The 18328-nt window shown below is 36.1% G+C and overlaps 1 protein-coding gene and 1 long non-coding RNA gene across 9 annotated transcripts in view; one reads left to right on the top strand and one right to left on the bottom strand.

Annotated features, from left to right (window-relative positions):
• otx2b (orthodenticle homeobox 2b) overlaps nt 1–13015 on the top strand; it is an 83450-nt gene extending 70435 nt beyond the window's left edge. For 5 of the 7 annotated variants that reach the window (XM_048191687.1, XM_048191690.1, XM_048191691.1 and 2 more), the window contains 3 exons: nt 10104–10336; nt 10924–11075; nt 11302–13015. In XM_048191687.1, the coding sequence (XP_048047644.1) occupies nt 10240–10336; nt 10924–11075; nt 11302–11922 (870 nt within the window). In that variant the 5' untranslated portion in view covers nt 10104–10239 and the 3' untranslated portion in view covers nt 11923–13015. The other 2 variants (XM_048191692.1, XM_048191688.1) reach the window with 2 other exon arrangements.
• On the bottom strand, nt 699–7862 carry LOC125269000. Of its 2 annotated transcripts, none has more exons than XR_007185013.1 (4): nt 7113–7862; nt 6363–6508; nt 3578–5349; nt 699–1880 (listed from the first exon to the last, which is right to left on the bottom strand). It is a non-coding gene; the product is annotated as an uncharacterized LOC125269000 (long non-coding RNA). The 2 variants fall into 2 exon arrangements; XR_007185012.1 differs by having other exon boundaries at nt 6363–6463.
• Nucleotides 13016–18328: the final 5313 nt, after the last annotated feature.

The following is an 18328-nucleotide window of genomic DNA, read 5'->3' as shown; positions in this document are numbered from 1 at the left end:
TATTGAACTGTGCCCCAGAAGCTCCACAGCAGAGACCACATTGATTTCAGAGCAACTGAGCTGTTCTTCCCCTTCACCACATTTGTAGATGTAATGCCATTTTATATGTTTATGGCTCCATGTGAGTCACATTATAGAATCATGATAAAATGATTGTTAATAGACTTACACCCACAAGATGTACTACAAATATTTTTATTAAACAAAATCCAGCATAGTTCAATGACAAAAAAGAGACGATTTTATGAAACAACACTTATTAAAAGAGATAATTTTATAATATTATCTTAAAATATGTGTTTGAAACTATTTTAAACGTCAAAAACTAAGATTGTTTTCATTGTTAAATAAAAGATAAAGATACACCTACACAAAGATTTTGAAGATTTTTAAATGCAGTTTACAGCATGTTGGTTGCAATCATAAAAGCATCATAAGAATATAATTTTATTATAATTATTTTCAGCATGTCACAATAATTTTTTAACAATAACCACAAAGAAAGGTGACGCCTTTTATATTTTAGTAGCATTTTATTTACCATTTCAAACAGTTATTCAGCTTTAACTCTAAACAAATAATAAAATCCTTACTCAAAACAATATATATATATATATATATATATATATATATATATATATATATATATATATATATATATATATATATATATATATATATATATATATATATTCCGAAGAAAGAAGAAAATAAAAGAGATTAGTTTGCATTCTAGCTAGAGAGCAAGAGAAATGCTCATTCTGCAAATGACATTAAAGCGACAGTAAATACATCAGGCTGCAACTGATTTGACTGCTCTATTTTTCTATTGAGCTTCTGACAGTTCCTGAGCTACCTATCCACCACCTCCCCTGCCAACAATTAATGTGACTCGTCCACACCCTCTGTCCGCTCCTCGTCTCCCACCTGGCATTTTCCGGGCAGTAGGTCTAGTGAAATTCCTGCATCCCTATTGCCAGCCGCAAGGCGGTAACCACTGGGGTTTCTGAGAGTGTTCCCACCCCCAGCACACACACAGTCAAGCGCACACACACACACATACACACGCATATCCCGTTCTGTCCCAGTCTGCAACTCTGGCAGACTCTACATTCTTTTCAGCATTATTGGTACCCCATGGTAACCAGGAGAGTGGCGAGTGGTGTCCTGTCATGTTAATGTCGAAAAGAAACACTTTCTTCACTTTTTTTACTGAAATATGTCCGCAACCAACCAAGCGCCAGCTTGCTCAGAAAAATCAGTCAATATAAATGTCTAGAAACTACAATATATTAAATATAAATATGTTTCCTTTCAAATCTACAGGAGATAAGTAACAACTTTTTTTATTTATATAAATTTTATTTATATATATTCTTTATTTATATATACTTTGTTGTTTGTATGTAGTATTTTTACTATGTATTTATGCCACAATAATCCAATTTAGTGTTAAGAGACAGTCTATACAATTAAAAGTGTAGGAGTTTGGTGATGGAGAGAGTAATCAGGCAATCAGAATCTAGGCATTGTTTTATCACTAGAGGGGAGTTTTAAGTGACAGTTTGTGAACTTTATATAAGCACGTACACAAGCACACACACAGAGACGGGTCTTGTGTTTACTCTCCTAATTGGAGGGGAGGGTTCCAGTTGACAGACAAGCCCTTAGAGATACACAATTGAAAAAAGAAAAAAAAAAACAGCTGCCAGCCTGTGGCTGGAAGGGTAGCTGACTACAGGCTGGAGCCGGGACAAGAACATGGCAGGAACGTGAAGAGAACGTAATGGAAACATCCAACTGACAGAATTATGAGAGGAGTCCCAACAGACAGCCACCACTTTCCCAAAAGAGATATAAACAGTTGAGAGGGACTGGCACTAAAAAAAAGAAAAGAGAAAGCAAAAGAAGAAAAGTGTAAGATTTTCAGAAAACTAAAAAAAAATATGTATTTGCATAAAACCTGATGAAACGTTTTTGAGTGTGAGAGAGAGCATTAAAAAGGGAGAGAGATGTGTGTGAACTGGCAGTGTGGAAGACAGCAAGACGGTACAATTTGGAGGCTGAGTACTAGTGTATGAACACGAGTGCCAGAATGTCACTCAAAACAAAGTGGGGTTTGGACGGGGCACATGCAAGGAATGCTCACCCCATATGGGGGCTCGTCCTCGACTCACATGCCTTTCAAACTGGGTGCGGGGTTAATTATATCACATAATTAAAGACTCAATAATGTTAATGTGCATGTTTGAGGATAGGTGCTCAAAATTTGGCTTGGGCGCAAAATAACAAATAATTGTTATGTCACTTCTTAAAGGGATAGTTACCCCAAAAATGAAAATTCTGTCATCATTTACTCACCTAAATAACTATCACTACTTAAAAGGATAGATTAGCCAACAAAAAAAAATTAAATTCTGTCATCATTTACTCGTGTTGTTCCAAATATGACTTTCATTCCTCTTCATATTTTGAAAAATGTGGTAAAACATGTACTTACTGTAATAAATTATGCATAATTACAAGGTATTAACCCTAAACCAAACCCTCTATAGTAAGTACATGTAGTTAATTAATATTACTCAGTACTTATACAATGTAACTACGTCACCTTAAAATAAAGTGTAAACAAAAATGTTTCTGCCAAAACATTAAAAATCACGAGGGTTAAAAACAACATTAGATAAAAACAGACATTTGAATATTTTTCCATAGAAGAAGGAAAGTCATATCATGAGGATGTGTAACAAATTTTCATTTTTGATGGTGAACTATTTGTTTAATTGGACTGTCATAAAACCATCAACGTTTGTATTGAAAGTTTGAATAGGAGAGAGACTGTTTTAATGTATATCTTAGGATCATTGATCCTTTCATGTCCATGTTACTCATGTTTGTAGCACTGTGAGTCTAAAAGTGATGCATAAACAGACACACCTTTACCCAGAAGGCAAGATAGAAAGGAAAAATATGGCCACGATCATAAATAGCCATTGCTTGTGCCTGTTTGGTGAATTTATTATGGGGATTTCACAGGCAACCTCACAATAGAACATTTCCTAAATGTGATCTTAGGGCCTTGCAGACTACAAGAAAGACATCCAAGCATTTACCACATAAAGCCTGAATAAATCCGACCCTCTCAGTCCCTGTGCCTTTGAACTCTGAGAGAGGCAAGAGAAGTGAAGCCCACACTGCAGGGCAGGTTCCACCGTACTCCACACACCTCAGAAAAAGAGATGTTGCTTTTCTATACTAGATCCTTTTGCTTTATAATGGAGTTATCGTTATTCATTTGGAGAAGTCAATTTGAAACAACTGCACTGCAAATTCTTTGAAGATCTGTATTCGTAGATCTTTCACCAAGTTCACCTTGAGGGTCTTTGTATTGTGTGTGTGTGTGTGTGTGTGTGTGTGTGTGTGTGTGTGTGTGTGTGTGTGTGTGTGTGTGTGTGTGTGTGTGAAAGTGAGAGAGCAAGAGTGTAGAGAGAAAAGCATGTTTATGCATGACTGAAAGAACGTTTAGTGTCCCCTTGTGTGTACTTGTTTGTCCTTGTCAGTATGGTGGAGGGCTTACTTTGCCTCATATTGATGACTTGAAGGGAAGAATCGGTTTTAATTGAATCCATTTGTTTGCCGCTTGGCTCCTGTGTAAACAGCAGACAAACAATTACAGTGGTGATTAATAGCCGTTTAATATTTCCAGAAGATACTAAATGCATCATACATATGCACAGAATTCTGTCCTGGTTTTGTGGCTTTTTCTGCTAGTTAGAATTTCGAGAGCACACTTCTGTACAACAAACTTTGAAAACTTGGGTTACACTTTATTTTAAGGTGTCTTTGTTACAGTGTAATTATACATTTAAGTACTGAGTAATATTAATTAACTACATATATTTACTATAGGGTTAGTGTAAGGATTAGGGTTTGGTTTAGGGTTAGTTGCATGTAATTATGCATAATTTATAGTTATTACTAAAGTAACTACTACTGTAAAAAAAAAAAAAAAAAAAAATTGTTGGTTTAACTTAAAAAAAGTAAGTTAAACGGTTGGCTTAAAATTTTGAATTCATTGAAATTAAAAATTTGAGTTAATACAATGAAGGTGATTGGTTTAATCAACAGAAACTCAAAATATGGTGTTATCTGAACCACATTAATTATTTAAGTTGATTTGACAAAAGAAAAAATGTTGAAAACAAATCATGAATTTTTTTTTTTTTTTTTTTTTACTGTGTACATGCAATATGTGTAACAACGTCATTGTAAAATAAAGTGTTACCAAAACTTGCATTGAGGGAAAAACTGTCTTGCTTGAGAACAAAGTAAAGGAAGAAGCATAAAAAGTAATTTTTTCAGAAGCGTAAACACTGTAAAAAAGAATTGTTGGTTTAACTTTAAAAAAGTGAGTTTCCTGGTTGCCTTAAAATTGAGTTCATTGAAATTAAAAAATTGAGTTAATACAATGAAAGCGATTGGTTTAATCAACAGAAACTCAAAATATTATGTTATCGGAACACCACGTTAATTATCTAAGACAATAGAAAAAAAAGTGATAAATCATGAAAATTATTTTTTACAGTGCACAATGATACATAGATGTATTTTAAAATGTGGTGTTGTACAATATTGTTGCAGCATGAATAACTCTACTGGAGAATTTTAATGTGCTTTCTCTCTTTTTATCCCAAGTCTGTTTCTATGTAGATTGCTGTAACCTTAGTGATCTCTTGAAATGTACTGTGCAATCATCCTCCGTTTCCCCCACCCTTCCAATCTGACATCCTTATTTTCTCGGACCGTGACGCGTAACATTTAACCCCATTTAAGTTTCCTGTACCTTACGGGAAGATGTGGCACACGGGAAATTATGAATGTCAATAAAGATCAAACGAGCTCTTTTATTCATAGTAATTACTTTGTGCAAATATACCTTCACATTCAAGTGTTCCTCTCATCAAAAAAATGACTCTGTTATCGCATTTAAACACTGTCACAATTATGTCAAATCAGAGAAACATTTGGGGGAATATTATAGCAGGTCAGTTTGTAATGTATCATGCTAAATTATGTCCATTCAACCACATAAATGATTTAATCTAATCTCTAAACTCAACCTCTGAAGAGAAAAACACAATATATGTAACACACCAAGTCAAACATTAATTTAAATGAGTAAGTGCAACACATGGTATCATAATTGAAAAGCTACTAAAGATGTATTAATCTTCAGAACTGTGAAGAAACTGATCCACTCCTACTGTGCTCCTCCAAACATTCACATAAGATAACATCAGATAATGTCCACTTTGCTTTTGCCCACCAGAGCTTGCAAAACATTTGGACCTGCAGGGGAGACATAAAGAGAGATTAGGGTTTGAGGTGTTAGTATTTTAATGATTTACTTCTAACTATACAATACTTTTATCATTTTTGTTTGTATAATAATAATAATAATAATAATAATAGACTAAAAATAATGGATCCCTGTTATTGTTAATAATAAAATAATAACATTATTATTATTATTATTATTATCGACGCATTTTTCATTATCTGTTTTAGTAGGGTGATTGTAAATTTACTATTCCGTCAAAAAAGGAAATGTAGCAAATTACTACGTATTGCTGCATGCTCAGCAATATAACTGAAATAAACGTTTAGGATTGAAGCTCGCCACTCAACCAAAGTGGAGATTAAAGGGAAAGGGTGTCATTTACTGGGATTGCGCTGTTGTGGCCACAGGCGCGTACACGCATTGCTCTTTTTCACTTTGACAAACCACAATTCCTTTAAAGATGAGAGTTCCCTCCGGACGCGGGGCGTTTAGAATTTGATAAATAATTTAGCAGTTTAAACAGCGAGAGGCAACGCTGGGCGAGATCCCAGCGATAAAGGCAAACGGAATGGTGGTGGATGAAACATCGTTTATTTATCATTGCGTGTTACTAAATAAATTACACAGTGCGAATTAATAGAACGTGAAACACACGGTCCCATATTCTAGCGTAAAGAACTGCAGATGTGAACTTCTCAAGTGTTTTTAGTGCTCGGTCAGTTTTTAATCTTAAAGGAAGAACCGCAAAAATGTCCATGTTTTTGTATGTTGTCTATTTAGATGTTTTCACACTCAGAACAATTATCATTTTGGTTAATCCTCGACATGTAGCGACCTGCAGATTTGATACTTGAGCTCAAGCGAACGAGTTTAGCGGAGAAACGGCAATTTGGGTTCATTTTTCATTTTCATTTTCGAACACAAAGAACTCCAAAAGCGCAGGCAGTGAAAGTCATTGTTTATAGATTTTCAAAACAGTACGTGGCAGGTGGATGTGGGGAAATATTAACAGGTAAATCACCAGGATAATGGTGGCTGTCATCATCTCATTCCACAATAGCAGGTGCACAACCGAAGCTTTCCATCTTGTCTTGAAGTGTAAAAGGTTTTTTTCTTCTTCATCTGTAACCCAATAAAAGATCGCACTCGATTATTGGGATGACATTCCTAGAAATATATATAACATAAAAAAAACTTGTTAGGCCCATAGTCTACTTGATAGATTCTAACTGGAGTGAAACAGCAGACACTTTATATTTGTAATTTTTTAAACTGTCTGCGTTTACATTCTCAGTGACGGCATTATTTAATATAAGTGTAATGTACAAGGGTAATCTCAAATAATAATAATGATGATAATAATAATAATAGTAATTATTATTATTACTCAAGAAGTTGTTGTTTCTATACTTTATTACAAAACACAAAAATACCCTAATCTTAACTTTTGTTTAAAAAAAAAAAATCAAAAATTTTACCCATTTGCTATAGTTTATACTCGAATAATATCAAACAAAATGTTACAATGTTATCTTTAAACTGAAAAAGGATTAGAACGTACTGATCCCATTACAATTTTGGATTGAAAATTCAACAGCAACAATAATGATAATAAAAATATCAACATAATACATAAAATATGTAGATGCATTTATATCAAATTATTTCATTCAGAAAAAGTCTCATTTCATTTAAACATAAGTCTCCTGGATTCAATTAAATTAAAAAGCATGCGTTAAATAACAATGATCTTTGTTAATATGTTGCTCACCGTTGTTCATTTGTCCGTGCGTCTCGAGTCTTGTCAGGTTCTCTCTCAGGATGTCTTTAAATGTAGGCTACGGACTTAAAGCTGTTATGATACTGTCGGCTTTCCTCCCACACAGAAGAATCCCGATAGACATTTCTCGAAGTGGATATTGGCAACGTGTTGTTTTAAACATTTTTAAAGGTAGCTATCTAACTCACCTCCTCGTTGCGCCACTCCACACTGGTTTCACGTGTATTCTACATGTCTTATAAAAGGCCTTAATCTAGCCCCATGGCAATGCGATGCACTCATCTCTTGATACATTTGGGTATATCAGCTTGAGCACTTGCAGTTTGAGCGTCATGTGGACGAGAGGACAGTTTTAAGGAATTAAGTCCCCGTAAATCCCTCCAGCTACGCAACAGAAATGCAAGAGGTCTGCGTGTATTCAAGCGTCCGTCTTCAACATTTGTTTTCTCCGCTTTAACCTCGGTGTCATATTTAGCCTATAAGAATAATAAAAGACTGAGTCTGCCGTTTTCTCTTATGATGATTAATAATCATACCTGAGATTATATACTGTTGTTAACTTTTTGGAGTGGTAGGCTATAGCTATACGGCGCACTTTCACTAGGGGCCACCGCATGGTAATTTCAAACAAATCCATCATGCAAATATATAAAAACAATGTTTTTATGATAAAAGTGTAACAATTAAGAAATGAATTCTCTTTCCACTTTCTTCAAAACACTATGAGTTAATGTTACAACATAAAATTACATTCCGATGACTCTCAGAGATGAGAATGTGCTCCGCTAGGGCCTCGCTCTCATTGGCTGGAGAGTTTGCATCAAAAAGTAGCTGTCGACATTTGTTTCCCTGCAAAGGGCCCTGCGAGAGAAACAGACTCCAGTCCTGAGCTCTTCATTGGCCAGCGTGCTGTACAAATCAGACTCCAGCAACTTCAACCCAGAAGAGCAGCGAATCATAACCGTATGTGCTTAATCTCTCTAAACCATTTTATCCATTCTTCGTGTTTAGCTGTAGAGGCTTCATCGTAACTCATTTGCTTCACGGTTTGATGAAAAGGATTTTATCTTGATGCCTTGAATATTTTTGTAACGATTTAGACGTATATGTGCTATCGGACATAAAACTTTAACGGACTTCGAATTGAATCCAGTAATTCAGTAAGTAGCCCGCTTTATGTAGCTAGTCGTTTATGTTCAATATTATTTATGTTTCAAGAATTTGCGAGCAGTGGTGATGTTATTATTATTAATATTATTATTCGCATCGTCGTCGTTGTTGGGCAACGTAAATTAATCTTTCTGTGCAGTCAGTTAAGCTTTTTATGGCCAAAACGTTCGTTTCTTTTTAGGCTTGTATTTAAGATCGCCGAACAAGTAGCCTACTGTATGTTTAACGTGATCCTTAATTTTTTTTTAAATCGATATATTACCTGATACACATTTTGACTTGTGGTAGTACGCCGTTTCATAATTTTCCTTTTTTAAAATATTATTTAAATCCGCGGCTACCGTAAGTAACTTTTTTGCCCATTTCAACAGTTTGAGGGCAAATTGATAAATAATAGATAAATAATTCGACACACTTCTCTTATTTCTGATAATATGAATACAGATAAACAAGGAGTACAAACACACATTTTGTATTGTGTCGATTGGCTTGTGATTTATTTTCCTCTTTCTTGCACAAGAAGAAATCTGATGCTTATAGTCTCAGTACTTTTTTAATTTCAGTAGTTTGTTCAGTATGTCAGAGACAACGTTACATTGAAGTGTTTGAGTGTATGTGTGCGCGAGCGCGCACGCGTGCGATTTTTATTGTAGTCATGCACAGAATCAATGAGGCCAAACGTTCAGCTGAAAAGGTAGCGTCCAGTAATTAGGGGAGCGCGTGCCACACGGATTATCTCGTTAATTTATCAACAACAACATTTATCATAATTAATTCTTGGATGAGGTAATTACTATTGAGCGGCTGCGCAACTGGTAGACGAGGACTGTTTTAAGTGACAGATTGAGGGGCGAAACCGTTGGATAAAAAAAAAACAACTTTCTGCATAACAAGTCTGAAGTTTTTGTTTAATAATATATTCATTTGTTCAGACAGGGTTGTGTGTTGGATGGTGCTGAACTTCAGACAATTTAAAGTTTTGCTTGGCCCAATAGCTTACTATAAGAAACGTGATGTCGTGTACGTTTCATTTGGGCCTGAAAACTTAAACTGGCTAATAATCTTTTCTCTTCAGTCAGATTCTTTTTTTAAAAAAAATTCTAATAAACTATTAGGCTATCTAAACCAATAAAAAGTAATCAATAACACTACATCAGCTAAACAAACACAATCCATCGAAGGACAAATGTTTGATGGAAGACCAAAGTTGAGCTATTTGTTAGACTCCATTTAACATGGTCAAAATTAACAGAGTTAATTTCTGGAAAATACTATAATTATACTTTTATAATAGTGTTCTGACTGATATGATTGAGGAAAGGAGGAGGTTACTTTTGTCATTGTTACTTTTGTCCCTCGCCAATGGAGCTTTTGTTATCAGCATTAGTTATCAGGCTAACAGTGGCCTTTGTTTCCACCAATAGCTCCCAATCAATGCTCTTATGCCTGAGACAATTAGCCGGGTTCCTATGCAAATTGTGTTTCTGGCTTGTGTGCACATTTGAACGACTGAGTTTTGTCTTTGTGAAGACTTGTTGCAATTAATAGATGTTACTTTTTGGGGTTGGTGGGGAGAGGGGAGGAAGGGGAGGGACGGGGGGCGTTTGTCAAGATGAGCTTCGTTCATCTCATGAGGACAGCTGGAGGTCTGGAACGGCTTTAAGAGCACGTTGCGGTGTGGACGTGGTTTATTCGCCTATAAGTCATCGTAGCTAGAGGAACCACGTTTCTATCAAATGACAGACGTTGAAACGACAAGCTGCATCGTCGCAATTACGTGAACATCTCTTTGTGATTTTTTTTTTAAAACAGGGTTTTTGGTTTCACAACCACTGCTGAAGACGTAAACAAGCTAGACGCAAAAGTAAGCTAAGGAAAAGAAACTGAAGGAGCAGGTATCCAGCTTTCCACATTTTCTCCAGCTTTACCCCCCACAACCATCTTTAGCATGATGTCGTATCTCAAGCAACCACCTTACACGGTCAACGGGCTAAGTTTAACTACCTCCGGTATGGACCTTCTGCACCCTTCCGTTGGTTACCCAGGTGAGACAAGCTTCCAAATAAACAATTCTATGTAAAAGACGATTGAAACTCGATTGATATAGAGTTGTTATTTATGGATTCAGGATTATGCAGTAACAGTTTTGCCCGTATGTGCTTAAATGTAAATAGTAGGCCTGGCTATTTGATTTGCTGGTGTTATACGCTTGCTAGTCTCATAATTACACTTTCAAAGGTTATGTATTTTAGATTGTACAATTATGAGATTTTTTAAAAATCCAATTTCAAATAATAGTACTTTAATTGTAAGAATTTAAAAACTTGGTGAAATAAAATAAAACTGCATCTATTATTTTTATATTTATTCTCAAAACTAGGCCTACATTGTTTTTGTTAACTGTACCAACAATAACACATATCAGAAGAAGAAAAAAAAGTTTAAAGCATTTTTATTAATCAGTGTACGATGCCGTTTTAGATATAGCCTACTAATATTTTGTAGTATTTTTTTTATTATTATTATTATTTTTTGTATCATGTATTTATATTTATAACCTGCTTTTAAAGTAACTATGCATGAAAGATTTTTGGATGGACAACAGTGTGATGCATTTGTTTATTTAAAACAGCGACTCCTCGAAAGCAGAGGCGGGAAAGGACAACATTTACTAGAGCGCAACTTGATGTGCTGGAGGCTTTATTCGCGAAAACGCGCTACCCGGATATTTTCATGCGTGAGGAGGTGGCCTTGAAAATCAACTTACCGGAGTCCCGTGTACAGGTAGGCTGCGTATCATTAAAGTCATGCAAGAGTGTCTTATTTTAAAAATCCAAACATATGAAATGCATGGACACCTTTATGAACTGAGGGACGCACTAAAATAATAAAAGTTGTTTTCTTACATATAATTAAGGATAGAAGTTGTGCTGCCCCACAAATTAAGCTGTAGGTCACATTGTAAATGTTAATAAACCCTGTTTTTTATTTTTATTTTTAACCACATCAGGTTTGGTTTAAAAACCGAAGGGCAAAGTGTCGCCAGCAGCAGCAACAACAACAAAACGGAGGCCAGAACAAGGTGCGACCTGCCAAAAAGAAGAGCTCTCCAGCTCGGGAGGCCAGTTCTGAGAGCGGGGCGAGTGGCCAGTTCACCCCGCCCTCCAGCACTTCAGTACCGGCCATCTCCACCACAACCGCGCCGGTGTCCATTTGGAGCCCGGCCTCCATCTCGCCGCTGTCAGACCCACTCTCTACCTCCTCCTCCTGCATGCAGCGATCATACCCCATGACCTATACTCAAGCTTCTGGATACAGCCAGGGCTACGCTGGTTCCACATCCTACTTTGGGGGCATGGACTGCGGCTCTTACTTGACGCCCATGCACCATCAGCTGACCGGGCCAGGATCCACTTTGAGCCCCATGAGCAGCAACGCGGTCACCAGTCACCTGAACCAGTCTCCCGCGTCCCTTCCCACACAAGGTTACGGTGCCTCGGGGCTCGGCTTCAACTCCACCGCGGATTGCTTGGATTATAAGGACCAAGCGTCCTCGTGGAAACTGAACTTTAATGCTGATTGCTTGGATTACAAAGATCAGACTTCCTCCTGGAAATTCCAGGTGTTGTGAAACTAACAAAACGTCTGCCATTCAGTCCAATCAACACACTAAAAGACTATAAAATAAACGTTGTAGACCTGCCATCCTTCCAAAAACAGAAGTGTTCCGTGAAGCGCGAACTCTCCGAGATGGATGGGTTTTGCATTGTGCCCGACAACGCTTTTGAAGTTTGTCTTTGACATGAAATATCTATTTGAGCTACATGCACCCCTTGTGGCGTGCAAAGTATTTGAAGGGTGGTGAGTGCGTATAAACATAGGCCATCTGACCACAACCTGTTGTTTAAGGTACAGGGAATCAAAGTGAATTTGTAATAAGTTAGGTCAAAGCCACGGAACAAATCTTTACACAAGAAAAGAGGAGAGAAAAAAACTACATGGCAAAAGGAGCCAATCTTTTGCTTAAGTGCTTGGAATGGGCAGGCTTTCTCTAAGCCTCTTACAGCACGCCGACCTATTTCAATGTTGGCAAGACGAGAGACACTTCCATCAGGAGGATGATAGAGAGGATGTGTGCGAGTGCGTGTGTACGTGTGCGTGTGTGCTGAACGCCCCCATGGCGACCTGGATGCACTACTTTATTTAAGAAAAGGTGTTTATAAGGAATCAATATGTAGTTTTTAAAAGACAATCAATGTGTGTCTTATATAAATGGTACATTTGTGTTTTTTTTTTGTTTTGTTTTTTTGTTTTTTTTATCTGTGCTAGCCTTCGAAACTGTGATCTGTTGTAACTGTATGCAATTTGTGAGCTCCGTCGCATCTGCGAAGACTCGGCTGTGATTTTAATAGATTTTAAACTTTTTTTTCTTTAAGAAAACACGACGGTAAATAAGATTAGTCACATGATTACTATTGGATTAATTTCAAGAGACAAGCGATCTCGAAAATACAGGGACTCTAGAGAATGTGTAAGAAAGGAACTGTCTGTCCCCGTTCATTGATCTCCATTGGTCATAACTGATATACCACCCACGTGGATCTTAAACTTGTCTGGAGTGGTAATGTGGTCCCGCCACAGAAATATGAATAAACAATTTAAAATCTGACACAATCCTATTTAAAGTTATTAAGTCTGAACGAGTTATTAAAATGTATTCTGAATTTTATGTGTGTGCTTGTGTTTTATAGGTTAGCTACAATAGCTTGAAATTAAAAGGCTATAAAGGTGATTATAGGACCTGATTTATGTCAAGAAAGAAAAATAAAATTAACCGCCAAATTTTCTTGAGGGACAATGATGATTTATCAGGAAACTGCCAAACTATGGCGTGTAGGCTACTACATAAAAAAAAAAATATTACCTATTTATTTAACAGAATGATGGTGATCATTTAAAAGCGCTCTAACATGTGAATTGGTTCACAACATACTTTATATGTTGTTCATAATTTAAAACTGAAATTATGTCCATTTCCTTTGGAGGAATGAAAAGAGAAAACCCGTTCATATTCACATTAAATATTAATGGAAATCTCCTGGTTGATTGATTTACAAGAAATTGTCGATCTCAACTCCATGCCGTATTCCAATCAATTTAATGTGAATGGTTTATTTGGCTTTGATAGGGTTTAGCCCTACTCAGAAACTTAAAGGTAAAACTTAAAAAGCACTGTCTTGTATGTGTCTTGTAATTTGGCTATTAAAGATCAGGACTCTTAAAGTCAATGTAACTGTGCAACTGCAAGGCGTGAGCAAATTTTAATTATTTCTCATTTTCCCCGCCGGGTTTCCGGCCCTTTCGTTTTAAGAGTCACGGCACCAAGAATGCGCGGCTTGGGAAAGTCGCGCTAATCCGCGCCTCAAAGACCAGTTAATCCCAATATTTCACTGGCAGGGTTTCTTTAGGGCAGAGGGCAATTCAAACGTAACTCAAAGCCTACTTTAAAGACCGCATTTTCTGAATGCAGCACCCCACCATTTTGGTCTGCGGATGGTATTTCACAATAGAATTTTTTTTTTTTTTTTTTTTTTTGACGTGACAATTCGACAAACTTTAGAATAGTACTGTTGTGTTGGATTCTTATGACACGAATTCAGAAAACCCCATTTAAAAAAACACACAATGGTACAATAATTAAACCAAAAAATCTATTTATTTAAAAAGGCATACAATAAACTACAAATCCAACAGGCTACTTTAATTCCAATTTTGATTTAAACAGCTGTGAGGACCGAGCTAACACCCCGGAGTCCTCTGTGACTGAATGGAAAACTTTCACAAAGAGTCCCCTCTGTAAAGGAAAGGAGCGTAGAGAGCAAACTGAGGACTTTACGGTTACCGACGGGTCCTGGAATAATTCTATTGTAAGGGCCTGATTTGAGCGACATCACATAATTAAACTAGTTCACTTGGAGGCAGGGAGTCAGAATCGAATCTTTGAATTATTCCATCATAATTGCGAGCAATGGAACATTCAATTATCGTCCTTGACATTGCCAAATAATCTCCTTTTTCATTCACATCCTCTCTAAAGACAATTTAATGAATGGTGCGAAATGATCAAACCTTTTTTAGGAATTTTAGACCGTTTCCAAATGAAATTGGGAAGAAATGAAGCTCACTAAATGATTGATATATGTTCGAAGTTTTAGTTTTCTTAATTCTTATTTTTTTATTTTATTTTTTTTTTTTTCGTAAAAAAAAACCTTAGGCTATTTTTTACACAGGGTGTCAAACAGCGCGAATAACAAACAGAAAAATGTATATGCACTTGAGGCGTTACACACAACATTGTATAAAGATGTGACAAGTCAAACAAATAAACACTAAACAGCGACAAAACGAAGAAAACATTTTAGCACGGTGTAAAAAGAAAACTGCGTTAAAAATGACTATGAAAAAACGTTGCCCGACATAGTCTGAATGACTAACTATCTGACTAATCTTACAAACTCTTCGTTAGGAAAAACAGTGTTTTGGAAGGATTTTAATAAAACATCATTAATTCACTGACTTATTCATTAATTATTAATTATATATATTTAAATAGATATATTTGTATTTTCTTCTAATATATCATATCATATTTAACTATTTTTGTAGAAAACTTATTTGAAGCAGCTTCCTTTTCATACGAACTTTAAAAACTCAACCAAGAGAAATGTATTAGTTACATACATTTTCTTCGTTTTACCCCCTAACGATTAGAGGCCAATGTTTTTTTTTTTTTTTTTTTTTTTTTTTTTTGATTGTTTATTTTCTCCTCTTTCTGGAACACCGAGGAATACAAGCGCTGGTGTTATCCAGGTTGTCCAGGTGTTTTCCCAAAATAATGAAATAATTCTTCTAAACCAACCTTTACAGAACATCGAGTCCAGTATATTTCTAACACGTGTTAGTCGTCCGTGTTGTTTGAAATTTACAAGATTCAGCGTCCAAGACAGTCGAAGAACACAGGATTTTCTCGTGACTAACAAACACATATCTGCATCACCTTCTGTCTCTAACTATAGTCTATAATAAAACCTTCTTGAAGTTAAAAGATTAAGATGTTAATGGTCAAGTAAACTGACACAAAAGATACTAAAATTAATGCGAATATTAAATAATAGCCTATATGAAATAATATCTCAACGCGTTAACACAAAGTAAAATATCCATCATGTTAAATGCGCAATGTAACTGTACAAACAACTGAGAAAAAAGAGTGCGATGAAAAAAAAAAAAAATCAACAATATGTTTGCACCACAATAAATATGTTTCAGGAGTTGCTGCAGCTTAGGCCTACTAAAAAAAAGTAATCGCTTTATATAAGTAGTTATACAAGCTCCTAATATTGTTTTGAATACATACACCAATTTTATAAAAAAATAAGCTGAAAAGTGGGCAAAAATTAGGTACAAAACATACTCAATAGCCTACATAAACCTACTACATTGCTACACAATGATATATTGTTGTCCTAAATTACTTAGACTCACATAAATCATATCATGATCTCACCATTTCAGGTGGAAAAGAAGTCATATCACATCACATACCAATTTAACCGCACACTTTCTCATACAACGATATGGGCTTGGTTGTAATAACCCGCATCACAATTCTCATTGACATTTCATCCAACCGTCATACTGTGTCTGTAACCCTTAAATGTGAGAAAATACTTGGGCTAAGTAGGTCAATTATGACAGTTACTGCCATTGTGGCAGACAGACGTGCCAGTTGCAACGACAGTTAATTGAATTTTGAGCTACAGTTACGCGAAACTTTATGCCATGCCACCCACCCCCAACACTCAGGGACACATATTATAACAGGTAAAAAACGAATGCATTGCTCTTTATTGATTTCTGTATAGGTCTGTCACCGTAAATATCCCAGCATCTTAGTAATGCTCTATAAATACTTTATACTGTCATAGTTCAGAGTGGCACGCGGCTTTCAGTTGCACAATATAGGCCTATAGCCTTTAATAATGAATTATTTTATAGAGATGTAAACAAATTGCATGTATGAGGGATGATATTAGGCTATTTGGACTGGATATTATCAATATTAATATACATATATTATTAGTGTCAAAGAATGAATTAATATGTGCACAATAAGTACAAAGTTATCAGTAGGCATATTAACACATATAATACAGCATTTTCTGGGTTTTCATAGCTTTGCATATCATCAGGTGACACAAGACACAGACAAGAGTTTGACTACCAACATGAAAATAGCGTGAAATGCTGCCAAACATGGAAATGCACGTCATATTGGTGGGGCGCTGGAAGTTATTGAACATTTGTGAATTTAATTAAAGAAATGATTGTGGCTTTGGTAAGCCACGGGTTTCGGAAATATTGATGCTCAGCTTCATAAAGATTAATGAAAGTGATGAAAGATAAATACATTTAGGCTAATGGGATTTCCCTTGATGCTGATCAATTTAAGGGGCTTTTGTGGCAAGTATTTAGCCTACAGTTTTGCTACTTTCAAACTTAACAGATGCACATAAAACAACATTACGATGACGGACATCAACGGTGAATATATATCGACATTTAGACATTTGTGCTTTCATAGATAATCTGAATTTATCTGAGGTGAAGAAAAGAGCAATGAGGAGGGGGAGATTGGGCTACAACTGTTTATTTCATTTGTTTAGGCCTAGCCTATTTGTAATAAATAGCCCAAATAAAATATTTTCTTGTGAAATCATTTTTGAGAATAGCCTATATCTTTATCTACTGCAATTAGTTAGGCTACCTTCTTAAGTAGGCACACGTAAAGTTAGTATTGTCATCTGTTATGGAAAATTAGCTTATCACGTGACACAGTGTGCTGATTGTTTAAAATGCGATTTTTAACCAATAGCCAATCTTTTTATTCTTCGACAGTGTACACTGACTTCTCAATCATCAAAACTATAGCCTATTATTTATTAAATGTCATTTGTCTATGGTAAACTGAAAACAAGAAGAAATATTTATCAATTTACACGTGAAGTAGTCCGAGGATCTCGTTAATTTACACATAATTTAGGCTACTTCTCATTGGGACATAGGCGCGACAATCTTTGAGAAACTCAGTCTATGTTTATGTGGACTATATTAAAAGTTCTGAGCTGAAATATTTATTCCGACTCCGAAAGAAGTCCAAAATAATATTAGAAGGCAAAGTTGTTTACATCCTGGCTATAGTGTGGTTATAAACCAGTTTCGTCCGTGATGTTTGGAACGACTCACTGTTTATTTACCGATAAACAGGGCGTGAAGGAAGCCCACAACACGTGCGTACATGGTACTGACTTTTAACAATGCTGTTACAGTCTGTTTCATATGTGTACAGGCATGCTCGACCACACAGTAGGATGCACCCAGGGGTTGTAACTTCGAATAGGGTGTTGTTTTAATAGTGCACAAGTCACTGAAAGATCAGACGCCTTGACGTTCATGAGCAAAACCAAGGGCCTCCATTCCTGCAGAGCGCATCTTTCTTTTTTAATTACGGGCAACGCAGCCCTGAAGTAACATATGGGACGGGCAGACGCCGTTCTAATCCGCACCCCGCGTTGGTCGATGTTAGGCTAAACAATGGGCTCTCTTTAACCATTCACGAGCCAGAGGCTTCTTATGCGCACAGGTTGCCTTGGCGCTTGGGATAGCAAGAGACAGTCACGGAAGTTTATTGGTCCCTCAACCCTTCCACACTTCCGTGTCTGTCACGACAACCTGCGTGGTTGGACGGCTTGGATATAGGCTAGCCTATATAGTATTTATAGCAGTGCCCCAACTATCTTATTGCTTAATTTTACCACACCAACCACCACAAAACTAACTTAATTTAGACACATTTTATATTACAGACATTATATTGTATAAATTACATAAATATTACCATTATGTATTGCATGCTTGTTAATTAGCCAATAAAGTGTTTGATTTACTGTATTAACAAGCATATGATAAAGCTTTTC

This window comes from Megalobrama amblycephala, linkage group LG5 (genome assembly GCF_018812025.1).
Source record: "Megalobrama amblycephala isolate DHTTF-2021 linkage group LG5, ASM1881202v1, whole genome shotgun sequence".
NCBI lineage: Eukaryota > Metazoa > Chordata > Actinopteri > Cypriniformes > Xenocyprididae > Megalobrama > Megalobrama amblycephala.
The sequence above is the reverse complement of the archived record's forward strand: the minus strand, read 5'-3'. Positions and strand labels throughout refer to the sequence as shown.